At 43.9% G+C, this 20,379-nt stretch overlaps 2 protein-coding genes across 3 annotated transcripts in view; both read right to left on the bottom strand.

Moving 5' to 3' along the window:
* The window catches only part of ahcyl2b (adenosylhomocysteinase like 2b), a 57,082-nt gene extending 48,964 nt beyond the window's left edge, over positions 1–8,118 (bottom strand). Inside the window, exon 1 of one of the 2 annotated variants that reach the window (XM_072454805.1) lies at positions 7,748–8,118. In XM_072454805.1, the coding sequence (XP_072310906.1) occupies positions 7,748–8,068 (321 nt within the window). In that variant the 5' untranslated portion in view covers positions 8,069–8,118. The remainder of the gene's footprint in view (positions 1–7,747) is intronic. The other variant, XM_072454803.1, reaches the window with a different exon arrangement.
* Positions 8,119–8,832: 714 nt separating this feature from the next.
* tmem209 (transmembrane protein 209) lies at positions 8,833–20,184 on the bottom strand. Its single transcript, XM_072454806.1, has 14 exons — positions 20,127–20,184; positions 19,001–19,156; positions 18,042–18,100; positions 17,816–17,947; positions 14,293–14,718; positions 12,561–12,736; positions 12,413–12,484; positions 12,235–12,331; positions 11,392–11,517; positions 10,310–10,407; positions 10,090–10,204; positions 9,880–9,977; positions 9,579–9,652; positions 8,833–9,389 (listed from the first exon to the last, which is right to left on the bottom strand). Exons 2-14 carry the CDS (start codon positions 19,138–19,140, stop codon positions 9,335–9,337), a joined length of 1,668 nt encoding a protein of 555 aa, XP_072310907.1. The 5' UTR covers positions 19,141–19,156; positions 20,127–20,184; the 3' UTR covers positions 8,833–9,334.
* Positions 20,185–20,379: the final 195 nt, after the last annotated feature.

The raw sequence follows: 20,379 nt of genomic DNA, 5'->3' as shown, positions 1-20,379 counted from the left end.
CAGACTGACGCGGGACACCGGGCACAGTGGACCAGCGCGGGACACCGGGCACATCACTTACGCGGGACACCGGGCACATCACTTACGCGGGACACCGGGCACATCAGACTTACGCGGGACACCGGGCACAGCGGACCAGCGCGGGACACCGGGCACATCAGACTGACGCGGGACACCGGGCACATCAGACTGACGCGGGACACCGGGCACATCAGACTGACGCGGGACACCGGGCACATCAGACTGACGCGGGACACCGGGCACACCAGACCAGCGCGGGACACCGGGCACACTGGACCAGCGCTGGACATCGCATTTTTCAGTCCTGGACCGATATTATAATGTAATTTATACATTTCTAAATTTATTTGTTCATGCCATTCACTGTGCCAGGACCACGCCTCAGAGATCAACAACAACAACCACCACCACAACAAAACCTTCTCAAAATGGATCAAAATCACTCCCTCGTTCTCCATCTCCCTCTCTCCCTCCCCTCCCTCACTCCCTCTCTCCCTCCCCCCTTTGGGCCCACCTACAGCACAGAGCTGCCCTTTAATCCGCTCGTGTGGCTACATGATAAAGACGTGGATTAAAGAGCTCCCGGACGCTCCGTGTTACGGCGGCATCATCCGCCGCGGCGCTTTGGGTCCGGCAGATGTTTGACCACAATCCCACGAGTCACGAGTCTTGGTGAACTGTAACTAGGCCGACCTTTTGTCGCATGGGAGGAGCGCGGCTGGACACAAAATGCACTGTTTAAATTAATATAACGAAAAGAGCTGCGACGGTTAAACAATTAATTGTGACTCCTTCGACCATAAAATGAAAAAAAATCTGTCGCATTTTGAGAATCGTAATCATTAACTGGACTATACTATACTCTAAATACTATATACTATACTCTAAAGCACATATGAAAATACCTGACAATGTACTGCATGTCATCCCCTGTCTCTCATCCCATTTCACACTAAAAGTTGTCCCATCTAATAAAGCCTACGAGCCAAAAATCCGCACGACCTTACGGAACTAATGGGCCTCTCGTCAGCTTGTGGAGCTCGGGCCTAATAATAATAATGAACATTTAAACTAGGCCTGAGCAAAGGTGGAAAATGTAGATTTTGAACTGCACATTAACATCATAAGCCTTTTTTGTTGTTGTTTCGTTTCATGCGGCCAAAAAGCTGTTAATATTGACTAAATATTCTGTGCTCGTCCCAACAGCACTTGTTCAACAGCCACAAAAAGTTATGACTTTTCACCCAATAAGATTTTTTTATTTTCCAAATCAGTCACAACTTTCATACTTTACATTTTTTGATAAGTCAGAATCAGAATAGGTTTATTCCCCATTGCCATTGAACGAAAAACATAGGAACTTGCAACATAAAACAATGATAAAGCAACATATATATATATATATAGGATAAAATCTGTAGATTATAATACTAAACCACCGGAGGCCAAAACGTTTGCAAAATAATTCATCCAAAGCGTTGAAAGTGCACGGACACAAACATGTTGCTTTTAGACGCGCTCCAGATGTTTCGCTCGCACACATTTGTTTTGACCCAGAATGTGGTTTTGGCTGCAGGCGGGGCCGAGGCGGGGCTGCAGGCGGGGCTGTAGGCGGGGCTGTAGGCGGGGCTGTAGGCGGGGGAAGAGGTGGGTCTGCTCTGTGTTGTAGCCGTATGGAGTCTATTCTTTCACCAATGTACTTCAACTTGTAATTAGTACTAAGCAAAACTGACAGATGTTCTTTCTTATACGTCATAAGGCGCTGGTACAGCTGGCAGCCCGGTGTAAAAGCTCTCTCTTCTTTCTCACACTTATTGTGCTTTATCTCCTATATTTTGTAAATATAGTTAGTATATTTTTTCAATTTTACAGTACGATAGGGACACGCGCTGGAATAGTTTTTTAATTCAACTGTTTTTGACTTTTTTCGGCTGGATTTGAGCGTTTTTCGTTGCGTTCGTTGTGTTGTTGTGACGTGAGCTAGCTCCGAGCGAGCCCACCAGCCCCCCCCGCGCCCTCCGGCCACGCTAAAGTACGGCGTGTCGTCGGTACACGTTTATATACACGTTTATATGAAAGAGGAACTTCACGAACGATCGGGACACGCACTGGAATCGCTTTAAATTAACTTGTTTTGACTTTATTCGGCTGGATTGAGTGTTTTCGTCCTGCCGTGGCGATGTGTCTTGGCTCTGAGTCCCCCGCCCCCCGCCCGGCGCCGTACCGCGTTTACACGAAGGAGGAACTCATGAAACTGCAGAGAACAGTCGTCTTACCCGGGGATCGTCACGTTATCCCGGCGGACATCCTAAGGAAAACGCAACGAAGCAGACAGGCTGGACGTAAACTCCGAGAGAAGAGAGGGACAAACAGGAAGTCGGTTCCCGCCGTAGTCATGGGTAACGTGAGGTCCCTTCAAAATAAAATGACGGAAATAGCGAGCCTCATGCGGTCCCAGAGGATTTATAGGGACAGCAGTGTCTTGATTTTCACAGAGACCTGGTTAACAGCAGAAATGCCAGACTCTATTGTAGGTTTGGACAATTTTCATCTGCTGCGGGCGGACAGAACGAGAGAATCCGGGAAGAAAAGAGGTGGAGGTCTGGCGGTGTATGTGAACACGAGCTGGTCCAAACCCGAACACTGCACAGTGAAGGAGCAGCTATGTAACAGGGATATTGAACTATTGGCTATTGGCATGAGGCCATATTATCTGCCCCGGGAGTTCTCACATGTGATTTTGATCGCAGTCTATGTGGCCCCGTCTGCCAATGCTGAAGATGCTTGTGAAGCACTGCTCTCCTGCACTTGTAGGCTGCAAACACAGCATCCACAGGCTCTCTTCCTCATCTCTGGTGACTTTAACCACGCTTCTCCCTCTTCTGTTCTACCAACATACACCCAGTATGTTACCTGCCCCACCAGAGAGAATAGAACATTGGACTTGTTTTTTGCCAACACCAAGGAGGCTTATTCTTCTTCCCCCCCTCCCTCCCCTGGGCAGCTCGGACCACAACCTTGTACATCTGAGGCCTGTGTATGAACCCATCGTGCGCAGGCAGCCTGTGGTGTCCCGTGAGGTGAGGATGTGGTCTGCTGAGAGCGAGGAGGCTCTGAGGGACTGCTTCAGCACCACTGTCTGGACTAAGCTTTATGACCCACATGGGGAGGACATCAACACCATCACAGAGTGCATCACGGACTACATCAACTTCTGTTTTGAGAACATTGTTCCCTCCCGGACGGTGCGGTGTTTTCCAAACAACAAGCCATGGATTAACCGTGAACTGAAGGCTCTGCTGAAGGAGAAGAAGAGAGCCTTCAGGTCAGGGAACAAGGAGGAGCTGAGGACTGTGCAGAAGGAGCTGAGGAGGAGGATCAGGCAGGCTGAGGCCGGCTACAAGAGGAGGATGGAGGAGCAGCTGCAGCAAAAGAACATTCAGGGAGTGTGGAGGAGCCTGAAAACCATCTCGGGCTTCAAAATCCCCCCTGCCCAGACAGAGGGGGATCTACAGTGGGTGAATGATTTAAATGCTCACTTCTTGAGGCTTGATCAGTCACCCGCCCCTCCCCCTGCACAGCTGCATGCTCCCTCTTCCACAGCTGGACAATGCCCTGCATCTGTTCCTCTTCGCTTATCTGCCCCGGACCATCAGCTCCCCACTTCGCCTGGACTCACCCATCCCCCCAGCACACGGTCCCCCTGCCAACCACTGACTGTCACAGCAGCACAGGTGAGGAGTGAGCTGAAGAGGATTAAAGTGAGGAAGGCAGCAGGACCTGATGGCATCAGCCCCAGACTCCTTAAGTCCTGCGCAGATGAACTGTGTGGAGTTATGGAGCATGTCTTCAACATGAGCCTGAAGCTGAGGGTGGTACCACAGGTCTGGAAGACCTCCTGTCTGGTACCTGTGCCTAAGACACCGCGCCCCAAAGACCTCAACAGCTTCAGGCCAGTGGCTCTCACGTCCCACCTGATGAAGACACTGGAGCGGCTAGTCCTGGACCACCTCCGCTCCACCGTGAGCTCAGCCATGGACCCGCTGCAGTTTGCATATCGGTCTGGCGTCGGAGTGGAGGACGCCGTCATCTCCCTGCTGCACCGCTCTCTCTCTCACCTGGAAAAGCCTGGCAGCTCTGTGAGGATTCTGTTCTTCGATCTTTCCAGCGCCTTCAACACCATCCAGCCGCTGCTCCTGAGGGACAAGCTGGAGACGGCTGGTGTGGAGTATGACCTGGCAGAGTGGATCCTGGACTACCTCACAAACCGACCCCAGTTTGTGAGAGCCCGGAACTGTGTGTCTGACACTCGGACCTGCAGTGTGGGGGCGCCCCAGGACACTGTCCTCGCGCCCTTTCTCTTCACCCTTTACACTGCAGACTTCAGACATGACACGGACAGCTGTGTCCTGCAGAAGTTCTCTGACGACTCTGCCATCATCGGACTCATCACGGACGACGATGACGCGGAGTACAGAGGACTGGCGCAGGACTTTGTGGACTGGTGTCAGCGGAACCACCTCCTCATCAACGCGGGGAAGACCAAGGAGATGGTGGTGGATTTCCGCAGACGCCACCCCACTGCCCCCTCACCAGTGAACATCCAGGGATGGGACATTGAGAGAGTGGACTCATACAAGTACCTGGGTGTTCATCTGAACCACAAACTGGACTGGACTCATAACACAGACGCACTGTACAGGAAGAGCCAGAGTCGGCTCTACCTCCTGAGGAGACTCAGGTCTTTTGGAGTGACAGGGCCACTCCTGAAGACCTTCTACGACTCTGTGGTGGCATCGGCCCTCCTGTACGGTGTGGCCTGCTGGAGCAGCAGCATCACAGAGAGGGAGAGGAAGAAGCTGGACAGAGTCATCAAGAAGTCCAGCTCCGTCCTGGGCTGTGCTCTGGACTCGGTGCAGGAGGTGGGGGACAGAAGGGTCCTGGCTAGATTCACATCTATGCTGGACCATGAGTGTCACCCCCTGCAGGACACTCTCTCCGCTCTGGAGAGCAGCTTCAGTGAGAGACTGATCCACCCTCGATGTGTGAAGGAAAGGTTCCGTAGGTCTTTCCTTCCTGCTGCTGTCAGACTTTATAACAAAAACTGTTAGTACTGAACACTCGCAATACTGACCTAACCTAATACTGATGTGCAATTCTGTCATATGTGCAATTGCTGTTGGAATTCATGTGCAATTACTGTGAAATTCATGTGCAATCTATGTGCCGTCGTGACACATGTTCATGTGCAATTACTGTCGGGATCACATGCAATGGTATTTATTTATTTATTTATTTGTCTATGGGAGTTTTTATTTATTTATAGGAGATCTTCTACTGAAAGTGTTTTTCAGACTTCCTATAAGTGATCTGTTCTTCTGTATCTACCTTTGTATCTACCTGCATTGCACCAATGAAATTTCCCCATGTGGGACAATAAAGGAATATCTTATCTTATCTTTTATCCCAATGATAATAATACGCTAAAACGTGCCTGTAAACGTTGAGGTTTATCCTGAAAATGAACCATCCCATATTTTAGCTAGCGCCATCATTAAAATACTACTTCAAATACCGCCGCGTCAAAGCGTCCAGTTTACATTCACAGTCGATGACACGCGTGTCTTGGGCGTCCAGCGTTTTTGCGGCGCAAATCCTGAGTTTTGAGCGTCGGACGCTTTGGACGAGCTGCCGTTGTTCCGCTGTAGCCGTGCCATAGTCCCGCCACAGTCCCGCCTATATTCAAATGTTGCATATCTTTAAAAGCACATTCACGATATTATACATTTTCAAAATATTGCCCACTTCTATCGACTATATACTAGATGACTATATAGGAATAAAACAACCTGATACTGAATAAGGTTGAATAAGATTAGTCTCAAGAGTCTACGCCAAATCCAAAATTGTTTTATCAGTCTGACAAGAACACCAAAAGCTGTTAGTCACCGTTAACACTTCTGGCTCCAGAACAAAAGCAGGCCGATTCCTCAAAGCGCCTCTTATCAAACCTTGAACGTTGGCCTTTATTCATTCCTGTGACAATCGAAACTCCTGATAATAACGGATAAACCGCATCAAGCTCGATTGGAGTCAACACAAAGTTGTCGATGAATTTGTCTCATCTGCCACACAATAAAGCAATAAAACCAACTGACTTACTAAAATAAAATAATCGTTTATTATTTTAACAATCGTCATCTGGACTGTACGGACTTTAAAACAACGCACAAAGAAAGTTAAATTGTTCAATCAAACCAGCAAAAAAACACTATCAAACACTGATTTCAATTAATAAACAAATTTTGACATCAAAAATAATCAAATTTTAATCCTCGTAATCATTATCTGGACAATACAGACTCATATATATATATATATATATATATATATATATATATATATAAATAAATCAAGACAGTGGCATTATTAAATCAAAATGTAAAAGAAAATTAAATTAAATCATGTTGCATTCCTGATTTCTCCCAATAATACACTTAATCCATAAATATTCTCCATCTAGAAGACTTTAGTCAGCGTTAATTTGGATGTATTTAAAAAGCCATACATAATAATAATAATAATGGTTTGACTTGTGGACTGATGGGAAGAGAAAATTGCTGACAAGTTGACTAAAATAATCATTACTTGTAGTTACAACCGTATAATCAACGCTACACAATATCAAAATAGCAGCATCCCTCTAGAATCCTTCCATCAGCACATTCACACATCAATTCCGTTATAAATACATGTTAACAGCCTTCATTTACATTATAAATAACCAGCGACGACTACTGGACTGTGCCGCGTTATGATAAATCAGATCTACATTTTCAGGACAGTTTCGGAGAATAATTCAAGGCCGACAAACATCAAATCGCTGTTCCAGATTGTTGTATGATTGACGTGCATGACCAAATATGTATGGAGCCGTGCAGAGCTATTTATGAAGCAAGAAACCAGGATCTAAACTGCTTCCACTAAAGAACCCGCCAATGTTACCAAACTAACCTGTTAAAATTATGACAGAATTATTATTGATACATCCAAACATAGATCTGCAATGACATTATTAATAATAATAATCGAATTTCTGCAAACATTTGGCACAGTAGCAGCAGCAATGATGGTATGGTGGTTAAGTGGTCTTTCATAATTGTGTTACTACTGTGTCATTACGTCAAAATGAACCTGTAAATACTGTAAATACTTGTACTACTACTTCCAAATACGGGATTAGGAAGCGTTTGTTATGACCATAATAAATCCGACAACAAATCCAATGTTTTGTGGCAACAGCAGCTTGACTCAGAAGAGACACAGGCTCATAAAGTAAAGCAAAACACAATATAATAATAATAATAATCACATAAATCAACAAATGCTCTCAAATGAAGCCCAAGCATGCGGTCTTCACTCGGGAGTCGCTGGGCCAAAGTATTCCGTTTAAATCATGATATTTTACGCGTGTCAGCTGACGGTTTGCGGTAAATACATGTCGAATCAGCCGAGCGGTGTTTGCTGCTCGCTCCGACCGCGGTTCAAACACCGACAAACCGCGTTCTCCGGTGTGTTTGTAGCCCCGGAGCTAGCATGTTAGCATCGCCGCGGCGCCGCTCGCTTCACGGGAGCTTCTCACTGCGGCGCGTCGGGCTCCGCCGTCCGTGGCTCGTGCTCCGAAAACACCCCCCCTTCCCCGCGGCAAACACGACAGTCCGCTCACCTTTTTCATCCGCGGAGCCTCGGCCACGGTCCCGTCCCGGTTGACGAACGCCTCGCCGCCGTTCTGCTGCGGGTCCGTGCGCTTCAGAGCCGAGGCTTGCGGCATCTTCCCACCGGCGTTGAGCGCTGCCTCCGCGACTTTGGCGGAGGCGGACTCCGCCGTCGGGGACCCTGCCGCCGCGGAGGCGCTGGCCTCGGTCTTGGGGGTGTTCTTGGCCTCGGACGCGGGGGGCGCCGGGGATCCCGCGGCCGGGTCTTTGCCGACGGGGACGTCTTTGAGCTCGACCTCTGCCATTTTCGCTGCCACAACCTGGACTGACATCGCCGCCGCAGTTCCACAAAGTCCTCTTTCCCCCAGAACACAGATTTCGCTCGAGCGGAAGTGAGCGCGGGATGCGGCCCGGTGCATTGTGGGCCTTGTAGTTCTTTGTAATGGGGCGACCGCGGCGCTCTGTACAGTGAACTCTGCGCCATTGATCGGTTCGTGTATTGTTACTGAAAACGAGGGAAAAAAACATTAAAAGAAAAATAAATGTGCTTTTTACAGTTTGTTTAAATTTAAATAACCTATTTACTAGAGCACAGAACTACATTTTCCAACGGCAAAATATGAATTACGTGGATGGTGGGAAATGCAGTTCATAATAAAGGATAAAAACTACATAAACATAATTAATGCCACCTTAAAGGGGGGGAAATGCTGCACTGCAAATTGTATTTACGCTTAACAACTATTATATAATAGGCCGTAACTTTAACGGAAAGTTACTTTGGTAGTCTTTGTAAATCAGAAAATCGCTTTATTTTGCAGCTCTGGTTATCGAGTGTGTTAAGTTAAATAGCACTCAAGAGATGTCCTGTTTAAGGTCAAACGTGAAACCTGAACAATACTGCCACCTGGTGGTTTCATTGTTTGGTGACTTTCCCTCTGTTATTTTGATATTACATGTGCAATTGTGTGCTTTATTAAAAAGGCTCTGGTAGGTGTAAGTCAGATCTGGTTTATTTTTTTGTTTATATAAAAAGTAATTCAACAAGTGCATCAAATGCTCCGTTACATTTTTAACAGAACTCTTCAGCTGTATTTTCATATTTTCACTGGCAAGTAAAAAATAGATGGTTCCAAATTTCTGCAATGCATGTAACAAAACATTCCAGAAACATAATAAATACATTCAGGCAAGTCTTCTACAATCCAACAATATTCTTAACATATTTACAAGGCTGATGCATTCAAAAACAAGCTACATTTGTGCTTTGAAAAGTAAACACAAATCATATTTGATACAGCAGTGCATCCGACTTTGATAAATGCACCGATATTCTAACCAGCACCAGTTTTCCTGTAGTCACACACAGAAGCTCACACCCACGAGGGAAGTCCACAAGGGAGACGCCCGCGAGGGAGAAGTCGCCCGCGAGGGAGAAGTCGCCCGCGAGGGAGAAGTCGCCCGCGAGGGAGAAGACGCCCGCGAGGGAGAAGACGCCCGCGAGGGAGAAGACGCCCGCGAGGGAGAAGACGCCCGCGAGGGAGACGTCCAAGAGGGAGACGTCCAAGAGGGAGACGTCCAAGGGGGAGAAATCCACCTCAGCGTTCAAAAATCCACAAGATGTTGACACCAGAAAGGCCAAGATTCACCCTCCTGAGGAAATACAAACAGTGAGATGAAACAAGCAAGAAAAGGCTACAGAGAACAGACAATAGTATCATATAAATCAGTACTATTAAGCAGAGTTCTTTTTAATACTCTAGAGACACTGGCAGGTGACACACAGACTTTACATTTCACACATATTGACCGTGAACACGAGTGACAGAAGACTCCACTTACCCCAGCATCCCTGACTCTTTGGTTTTAATCACATAAAGAAACATCAGGATTGTGTGGAACAAGTTGTTCCTGCCCTGTAATAAAACACAGACAATCAGAAGCAGCACGTGTATTTTAGGGAAGGATTACAGTCATCAGTGTAATAATACAACAGACGCATACAATTATTGAAACAAGCAAAAAACTGTAGTCCAAAAGTATTACTTGCGCAGTGTTTTAGGGCATCGTTAGCAAGTCAATAAGCAAAAACTTCATTTTGATGTTTAACAAGGTTTCCTTTTACATTTCTAGACGGTCTAACCTTGGGTAAGCTGTAGACATGTCCTTGATAGATGAGCTGGTAATGGGGCGGGGCCGTGCTGCTTTGGTGGATACAAAAGAGGTTCTCCTTTGTCACATCTGTGGAGGTTTGGGAAAGTCACAAAATTTTAGAATGGAACATGGTAAATACGATCACAAAACAAAGACACAGGGTTTATAAAAATACAAATATCCTTTTTTTTTTTTTTACCGGGTTTATCTGGAGTGTGGCTGAAATGCTGAGAAGTAAACGTCTTCCCGTCTGGATATTTGGGATGTGGAGGCAGTCGAGAGTCCAGGTACGTGCAGAAAACGTGCATGAGGATCTGAAGGCGGAGCGCAAACGCTATTTAAAACAGACTCAATACATACAAGCGATTCTGCAGCGAGCGTCTCCCGAGCGTCAAGGCCCTCGTGTGCTGAACACTCACTGCGCAGTCGGTCGGGAGGTCGGTGTCCCACTTCCTGTTCTTCAGGTCGCCGCCTCTGTCCCACCTGAAGGAGCTCATGCAGCCGCTGTGTGCCAGCTCTGGGAGGGAAAAGGAAGATGAATATACCGTACTTTCCGGACTATAAGTCATAGTTTTGGCCGAGTTTTTTGTTTTTTTAGTTACTCCAGAGTGACTTATATTTGATATTATTCATTATTTTCACGCTGGCAACCACAAGAGGGCGCTCTAGGCTCTAAGCGACGCGGAAGAAGAATCTGCACTTCCTCTACTTCTGGAGTTTGTGGAGTTGTTTAGAAGTGACACAGAGGAAGAAGAATTCAGTGGATTTAGTGATTTGGGGTAATACTGATGCTTTGGTAAACTTGTTAGCATGTTCTTTATGCTATAGTTATCTGAATAACTGTTAAAAAGTTGAATGGACGATTTTTTTTAGTCAATTTGTCCTGCCACGTATCAATCATAAAAACGCACCAACCGCTCACCTGCAGCCGCGTGTGGCTCGTCCCCACGTTTCCGCGTGTCTAAGCGCATTGATCTATCATAATATAGTTCCCTCAGTGTACGGGGCAAAATGAAGACGGAGATAGACTGTTCGACCTGACTCATAAAAGACTGAAATCTACGGGAGACGAGCGATGCGATCCGTTGCGCTAATAAACAAACGCACGTGTGTGTTGTATCAGTCCACACGGGGGAGTGGCATGCGCACTTTCGCCTGCATTCTCAAATCGCCGAAAAATCGTCCATTGCGCCTTTACTATGTTACGTTAACATTCCAGACACTTACCATAGTTGGTTGTCTGTGCGTCATGTAGCTGAAGGTGTTAGCGTTAGCATACGTACACCTATTAACCTAATCTGTTATTATTTTAAATTACATTTCAAGATGAAATGTCTGTTCTTGGTCTTGGATTTTATCAAATACATTTCCCAAAAAATGCGACTTATACATTTTTTCTTCTCTATTATGCATTTTTTGGCTGGTGCAACATAGTCCGGAAAATACGGTAATTAAAAATACTTTGTTAGAGCAGTGCGTTTCATCTGTTTGATGATCGTACCTCGTATCCGCTCCACCAGATACTCCTGGTTTGGCGTGATGTCCAGGTAGAGGACGATGGAGTTGATAGTCGGGATGAACGAGGCCTTCATCACCGCCGCCTGCTTCAAGCTGCTCATGCTGGCCTCTGTGCGCAAGAGAAAACACACCACATGCTTATTTATTCAAACACATAAGTAGATGAGACGCTTGGTTCACTTTCTGCACTGCATCTGTGAATTCACCTGTACATTTTGTGGACATAAGACTATTTTAATTCACCCTGTAGCAGATTTAAATCGTTTTTTCTTTTTATTTAATTATTTTATTTCAATTTTGTGTTTTTGATGTTGACATAAATTCCCATCACAGTCTAAAAGGAACAGAGAGCAGGAGAAATCTTTCATTCATGTTTCAACAGCAAAAACAACAAAACACAAGATGGTTCTGAACACATTTTGTTGCTGATGAAACTTGTTTTTTATGACATGCCACACTTCAATGTTCATATGATTTGATTGTTATTGCTTTAAACTTTCTTTCTTAAAGATAAACAGATTAGTTGATTTTTTGAAATTGTAATCCAAAGAATTCTATTTTTTATTTTATACATGTTGTTTTTATCATTGTTTTTATGTCGCACCGAATCACCAAGACAGTTCCTATGTTTGTGAATTCTGTTCATTGACAATAAACCTTTTCTGATTGTGATTCTGCTTCCGATTCTACTTCCACTTCAGATTCTACTTCCGCTTCAGATTCTACTTCCGCTTCCGATTCTACTTCCACTTCCGATTCTACTTCTACTTCTGATTCTAACTTGTGATTCTGATACAACCCACAATTGACAGAGCGTGACCTTTACCTCCGATCTGCAGCTCTGGGCTTCCCATCCGTCTCAAGAGGCTGTTCACGGAGTCGATTTCTTTGACCAAAGGGACCAGGATGGTGTCACTGATCCACTGAAGCAAAAACCATCAAGACAACAGACCCACACATGTGATCCCAGCGGCAGTACAAGTGCAGGAGAGAACAAGACTCACGTTTCTAAGTTTTGCGGTCCAGCTGTCGATGCGGTCCAGCACGAGGCGACTGGTTGTAATCCTGGCCCACACCTGCACAGAAAGGGTGGCCGTGACGATGAAAAACACTTGTCGTCTTGGGAGTAAATGGAATAAATGGTTTTGGCACCTCCTCTGCGGCCTGTTTGGAGCCCAGGTCCGTCTCGTCCTTGTGGGCGGACGGGGCCAGGGAGCGACACGCCGGCTGGTACAGGAACTTCTTCAGGCTCTGAGCATAATCGCCCACCGAGCGGTTGTAGTTCCAGAACGTCGGGCTGTGATTGGGAGACACGAACTCTGGACTCCCTGACGACGATATCGGGATCATAGTTACACGCTTTTCAAGTATATGCAAAGGGAACCTTACAAATACATGAACATCCACACATACATGTACTATTCCCGGTGGTGGAAGGACAATTTTGTTACTTAAGTAAAAGTACATGTGCAAAAAACCGAACCAAACGCTAAAAGTCTACTTAAGAGTTTTGAGGTACCTGTTGTATGCACTTTTAGAGTAAAAGGTAAAAGTACTTCACAATGTTGATGCGTTAAATGTGTTGATTTTGTGATTCTAGTGATTTCCATTTATGAGTTGTCTTTTTGGGGCTTAAACTCAAAACCTTTACGTGAAATGTCACTGTGAACGTGCTAAAAAAAAAAGGGAAAAACTCAAACTGAATGAAAAGTACTTGTTGTGGTCAGGTAGAAAGTACAGATACATACTCTCAAATGTAATGAAGTAGATGTAAAAAGTATCCGCTGTCAAAACAACTCAAATATTACACAGTGCTTTTATTTGTGTACTTTGTTACTTTGCACCACTGAATATTCCTGCTATGACCCAGTTATTTTCTTCTTCTTTGGTGTTTTATGGCAGTTGATAAAGTGTTACAAACCGCCACCCACTGTAGTTGTACGTCTACAAAGTATGTGTTTTACACTGTACCATTTATCAAAAATAAAAAGGAGCGAAAGAGAGAAAAAAGGAGAGAAAGAGAAATGGAGAGGGAAAGAGAAACAAAGAGGGAGAAAGAGAAAGAAAGAAAAAATGAAATAGGGGAAAGAGAAAGAAAAAAAGGAGGGAAAGGGAGAAACAAATGAGAAAGAGGGAAAGAGAGAAAGACAAAAATAAGAGGGAAAGAGAGAGAAAGAGAAAAAAGGAGAGAAAGAGAGGGAAAGAGAAAAAAGGAGCGAGAGAGAAAAAGAAGGAAAAAAGGAGGGAAAGAAAGAGAAAAAAGAGAAAGAAAAAAAACTGGGTAATGTGACCTGCCAGTCATCTTTCGACAGCACATTGAACTATTATTGAATAGAACACATTTGTCCATCACTTTTACCACTCACGCATTTATCACACATGCATTTATCACACATGCATTTATCACACATGCATTTATCACACATGTATTTATCACACATGTATTTATCACACATGTATTTATCACACATGTATTTATCACACATGCATTTATCACACATGCATTTATCACACATGCATTTATCACACATGCATTTATCACACATGCATTTATCACACATGCATTTATCACACATGCATTTATCACACATGCATTTATCACACATGCATTTATCACACATGTATTTATCACACATGTATTTATCACACATGTATTTATCACACATGTATTTATCACACATGCATTTATCACACATGCATTTATCACACATGCATTTATCACACATGTATTTATCACACATGTATTTATCACACATGTATTTATCACACATGCATTTATCACACATGCATTTATCACACATGCATTTATCACACATGTATTTATCACACATGTATTTATCACACAGAAGTATTTCACACGGATGTATTTAAAACAGAATCATACCGAATTGACTTCTATGGCTCTTCTCCTCCTCCGAGCGTAGAAACCTCTCCAGGCTCTTCAGGTCTTCCATGAAGTCCTCTTTGCTCCCGGGGGAGTTGAACACGGAGGGCGAGGTCCGATATCGAGCCCTCAAGCTCGACCCTTCGACCGGACCGATGCTGCTGGGATACGGGGACGAGCCCGGCGACGCACTGTAGTTCAGCACCTTTCCAAAGCCGACGGAGGGCGAGAAGTGTCCTCCCGCGCTGCCCGGGGACGAGGCGGTGCTGAGGGCGGGGCTGTAGCCGGGGCCGGGGCCGCAGCCGGGGGAGAACTTGGGACTGCTGCTGAAGCTCAACACGCTCTGACCCAGCAGCGGCGACGACGACTGCGCCGGCGCAGGGGTCTCCTTCTTCTCCGGTGTCTGCACGGGAGACGCTTGGATACCTGCAGAGCATCAGACGAACAGCATTTACCATAATGTCCGAGTATAAGTTGCAACAGCCAAAAAATGCATGATAGAGAAGAAAAAAACATAAGTCGCACTGGAGAATAGGTCGCCACTTTTTGGGGGGAAATTTATTTGATAAAATCCTAGACCAAGAACAGACATTTCATCTTGAAATGCAGTTTAAAATAATAATAACAATAAATATAGCCGCAAGCGGCAATGATCGGCCCTCGCCACACCGCCGCCACGCCGCAAGAGGAGGGGGCGCCAACGCGCCCCAATTGTCCTTTTATTACGCCTACTGCCGAATCTGTGACGCTGTCACATCTTCTCCCCTTTGTTTTACCATCAAAAAGCTATTTTATTTTGAATTCTTGGCAAAATGTGCGGCTTTGCCGCACAGACACCGTGACTCTTTGAATGAAAATGTGGATAACTTTTGATGGTCCTGAAGATGAGTCTCACCAAATTTCAGGTTAATAGGGCTGACGCCCTGGGAGGAGTTTGTGAAAGTCTAAAGTGTAAACATGTTCTGGCGATTTCCCCATTGGAATAACATGAAAGGTTTCGGTCATCGTTACGGCAACGCCATAACAATTATGACATGGGTCTCATTGACTTTTTTGATGGGGATGCTAAAATTGAGTTGTGTGTCAAATTTCATATAATTTCGCAAAACTAAACATTTAACCTCCATATAAAATCTGTAGGGGGCGCTGTGGCGCCAAATTAATTTATTTCACTTCAAGTAGGTTTAGGGCAAAGAGTTTAACAACTGATTCTAATTTGACGCAATTCGGACTTTATCTGCGCAAATGGCAGAAATTTTAAATATGGGAGATTTCTGAAATTCTAGCTACAGTTTGCGGCTTCGCCGCACAGAGACCGTGAGAGGTATCAATGTAATTTGGATAACTTTTGATGTCCCACTCCTCAGTAGCATTTTCACCAAATTTCAGCTTTTTAGGGCCAACGCCCTGGGAGGAGTTCGTAAAAGTACGACGTTTGGAAAAACTCCGAAGTCATGTTTAGCCATTTTTGAAGCAATATGGCCGACATTTGGTTGGGCGGACGGCGTTGCCGTAATAATATTTTTTACTTCTCTTGTCACCATCTACCTCTGCGCCAAATTTCATGATTCTACGATCAGATTTTTTTTGGGTCATTTCCCATCTCTCAATGCATTTTTGGTACATTTGGGGGCGCTGACGCGCCAATTTTTTTTATTTTAGAAAAGGGAAATAGCCAGAATGTAGAGAGGCACGATTTTTAGAGGTGTGAACATTTCTGTGACTTTTCGTCAATGTTCACTGGGTGAAAAATAGGGGGGTTGGTCCCGAGAAGAAGAAGAAGAAGAAGAAGAAGAAGAAGAAGAAGAAGAAGAAAGAATAATATTCCGATGCGAAAACAATGTTTCCCATTTTTCAAATATCATAAACTATACATTTTCGGAAAGCGCTCGCGCTTTCCTACCTCATGGTGTGGGTCCCTGGTCACTGACGGGTACTTTCGTTAATTTTGAGTGGGCTCCGCCCACTTTGTGTTTTTGGCCCTCTATACAGTAATAATGTTCATTTTTTGCATTACATGCTTATATGCACGGAACATGCAAGAGATGGGGAACGTATTCGTGAGGTACTTAGCGCAAATGAGTGCTTTATATGGGGATGACGACCGCTTCGCGGTCGTCATCTCAATGTAAAGTGCTCGTTTAGCGCGCACTTTTGCACGGGCTTCGCCCGTTTACAACGGTAATGTTCCATTTTCCTACTACTAATTAGTATGCACGGGGCGTGCATGAGTGAAGGAGTGCGTTAGTGAGTGTTTGGAAGTGGGCGAGCGCTTCACGCTCGATTTCGTGCGCACTACGTGCGCACTTTCGCAGCCGTGCTTCGCACGGCCTTACGAGATTAATAGGCCTCTCGCCAGCTTGTGGCGCTCGGGCCTAATAATAATACGTATGCTAACGCTAACACCTTCAGCTACATGACGCACAACGAACTGTGGTAAGTGTCTGGTATGTTAACGTAACATATTAACAGTTATTCAGATAACTATAGCATAAAGAACATGCTAACAAGTTTACCAAAGCATCAGTTTTACCCCAAATCACTAAATCCATTGAATTCTTCTTCATCTGTGTCACTTCTAAACAACTCCACAAACTCCGGAGGTAGAGGAAGTGCAGATGCTTCTTCTGCATCGCTTAAGAGCCTCGAGCCTAGAGCGCCTTCTTGTGGTTGTCATTGTGAAAATAACGAACAGTATCACATATAAGTTGCTCTGGAGTATAAGTCGCACTCCGGCCAAAACTATGAAAAAAAGGTGCAACTTAGAGTTCGGAAAATACGGTAAACGTGCTGAACCAATAAAAGCTTGTAAACAAATACATTTTATATTCCCGATACCGTGTGCGTACTGATACACAAATATGCTTTGAACCAGGTTCAAAAGTTTACTAAATTGACGTACAGTGGGACGTCATGTTCATAGTGTCCTTAATAAGAATACTTGTGTCCTAATAATAATTCCCTCTTTCAGCTCAGCACATTCAGCCTCAGTGAAGCGAACAGCAGGTTAATCACTGTTTAACTCAGCAATTTATCGCAAATTTATGTGTTTGAAAGTATCACAAGGCACATATATAGATCCACACATGTTTTTCCAAGAAGTGCGTCACAATATCAATATTTTGTGTACAGCCCTGTGTCAGTGCCTAGTTTAAAGACATTTAATTGTAGAGTATAGTTGTGTTGCATTTTTGATGAAGGCCCTTTTAGGTTTTACTGGACAAATACTTACGGAAATGTTGAGCACACAATAGTTTTTCATGTCATCTACAGATATATTACTTAAAATAAAACATGTTTCTAATGAGAAGCAAACAACATTTCTACGCTGGAAATTTAAAAATTGATTCTATTTTTTGTTGTTGTTGCGTTTAAGCGTTTGGATTTGACATAAGTTAATGGTTGAAATGTGTGATGATCCTTTTCATTTTGAACATTCCGATAACATGGCATTTTAAAAAGGGTCTGTACAGCATCTAACGGACGGGGATCGTGATTGATCGTGATCTGTTCCATATCGTACCTGTTCTCGTGAGTCCCAGAAGGCGATGCTGATCAGGGGACACGGCGATCGAGGCCGGAGCCATGGTGTACTTAAAATACTTCCAGAAGTCAAAAAGGGCGTTAAGGCTAAACAACGATGCTAGTGCCAACTCTGCGGGAAAGAAAAAGGGCAAAATTACTTCATAATTGTCAAAAAAATCACAAGTATTGAATTATAATTGTGTAATAAATGTACAGACACCTACCCATGTACCATATCGGCCAGTAAGTGATGTTGTAGTATGTGCTCAGCAATTCTCCAGACCTAAAATACAATAGAAAGAAGATTTACAACTAAACTGAACGCGCACTAGTCACAATTACCGTATTTTCTGGAATATAAGTCGCACCTTTTTTTTCATAGTTTTGGCCGGGGTGTGACATACTCCAGAGCGACTTATATGTGATATTATTTGTTATTTTCACACTGGCAACCACAAGAGGGCGATCTAGGCTCTAAGTGACGCAGAAGTAGAACCTGCACTTCCTCTACCTCTGGAGTTTGTGGAGTTGTTTAGAAGTGACACAGAGGAAGAAGAATTCAATGGATTTAGTGATTTGGGGTAATACTGATGCTTTGGTAAACTTGTTAGCATGTTCTTTATCCTATAGTTATCTGAATAACTTAATATGTAACGTTAACATACCAGACACTTACCACAGTTCTGTCTGTGAGTCATGAGGCTGAAGGTGTTTGCATTAGCGTACGTACACCTATTCACCATGTTCTCTAATCTGTTATTATTTTAAATTGCATTTCAAGATTAAATGTCTGTTTTTGGTCTTGGATTTTATAAAAAATTCCCCAAATGCAAATTATACTCCAGTGCGATTTATGTTTTTTTCTTCCTTATGCATTGTTTTGCTGGTGCGACTTAAACTCCAGTGCATCTTAAAGTCCAGAAAATATGGTACAGATATTTCTATTGCTGCTATAAATATACTTCATCATCCGCCATATCTTCTTTCACAGACTTTTAAAAGTTGCATTTGTTTGTATTACGATTTCACTATGTTCTTGTTCCATAATGCACTATGAATGTCTTTGTGTACAAACTGTCCTCAACAAATAACACAACAATCGCATCGTCTCCGTGGAACCAAGCGGGTGGTGGTCCCTCAACCCGAGATGTTGCACATGCCGAAAGAGGAAGGACAAACTTACATTTCGGTATAAATCATGCCGGCTAACGAGATGTTGAGGACAGCCCAGGCCAGGACCACTTGCCGAGCCTGCTCCTCCTGTCTCATCCTCAGTGCCTTGTCAATCACGCTCGCTGTCCCCTCCATCGGTGGGGTCAACATGATGTCACCGGTCAGACTGGAATTTACAAATACAATTGGATTAGACCAGAGCTTCTTGGGAGTGTTTTTTTTGTTAGCACACCCGCCGTTGGGAAGTATCCGCGCCGTCACACGCAGACTGCTTTCTGCGCGGTGCTGACTCGTACCACTACGTTTATGTTTGATTGTTCTCAAAGCCCATGGAATTAAAGTGGAGTGGAAGCGACACACACATTATTTTTCCTAGCTAATAATTAGAAGAAAGTCTGAAGTCTGCGTAGGACTGTAAAAGGTGGCGGTACTGTATGTAACACTTTGATCCCAACCGCAATGAAGAAAAAGAAGATTAATACTAAACATAGTGCTAAATAAATCACAGCAGTATCAAACTTTTTCATTCCCCCCCACAAATTAAGGATATTATCTGTTCTAAGTGGTGCAGAGTTGATCCATATTCATATTTTAGAATGAAAATGAATTCGTGTTTACAATAAACAAACTATAGAAAAAATTTGCCTATTATCAATTATCGGCCGAAACTGTCAATATTGGTGCACCACTATAATATATTTATAACGTAATTCTAAAACTATATTTAGAACATTTAGCATTTCACATTTATTTATTAGACATTTTTTCGCACTGTTGAGTTGTATCTTGGAGGAAGAATAACGTTATTATGCAAGTCATTTACGTGATAAAAACATAAAGCCATATGGTGATCAGGACTGGGATAACTGATGAAATGTGCTATTATGGATGAATAAACTCGAACTAAACGAACTTTATTGTAAGAAGCAGAACAAATCGCTGAACTGCTGAGCTGCGCAATCCCTGCAATGATACGTTAGCTTAGCATTAACCAACTTCCTCAAACAACTACAAAACAATCAAATCAAGACGTGTACTTTGCTCTTATGACGCCTTATGACCAGCACAAATAAATCCGATAGTTTTTTTTCATTCACATGCAAACCATTAATAGATAAATTAATAAATTAGCATACCACGCTGAAGATCTGGAAAGCCGCGGTGCTGCATCATTTGTATTTCATCCGGAAGTTCAAGCGTTTACTTCCGGGATCACGTTCACTTTACAAAACAAAAGCGGCATAAAAATAAATCAAATCGCATAAAATTGCCTTTAATAACACCACAATTGGACAATAAATTACCAGTTATTCAGTGTGTATCTGTTTACAAAAGTAGTGGAATACAAAAATATATATATTAAGAAGAGCATTTATGATAATACCTGGC

This window comes from Eucyclogobius newberryi, unplaced genomic scaffold, assembly GCF_026437365.1.
Source record: "Eucyclogobius newberryi isolate DKJ021-1_F unplaced genomic scaffold, fEucNew1.0.hap1 SCAF_2, whole genome shotgun sequence".
Classification (NCBI taxonomy): Eukaryota; Metazoa; Chordata; class Actinopteri; order Gobiiformes; family Gobiidae; genus Eucyclogobius; species Eucyclogobius newberryi.
This window is presented reverse-complemented; position numbering and strand designations above follow the sequence as displayed.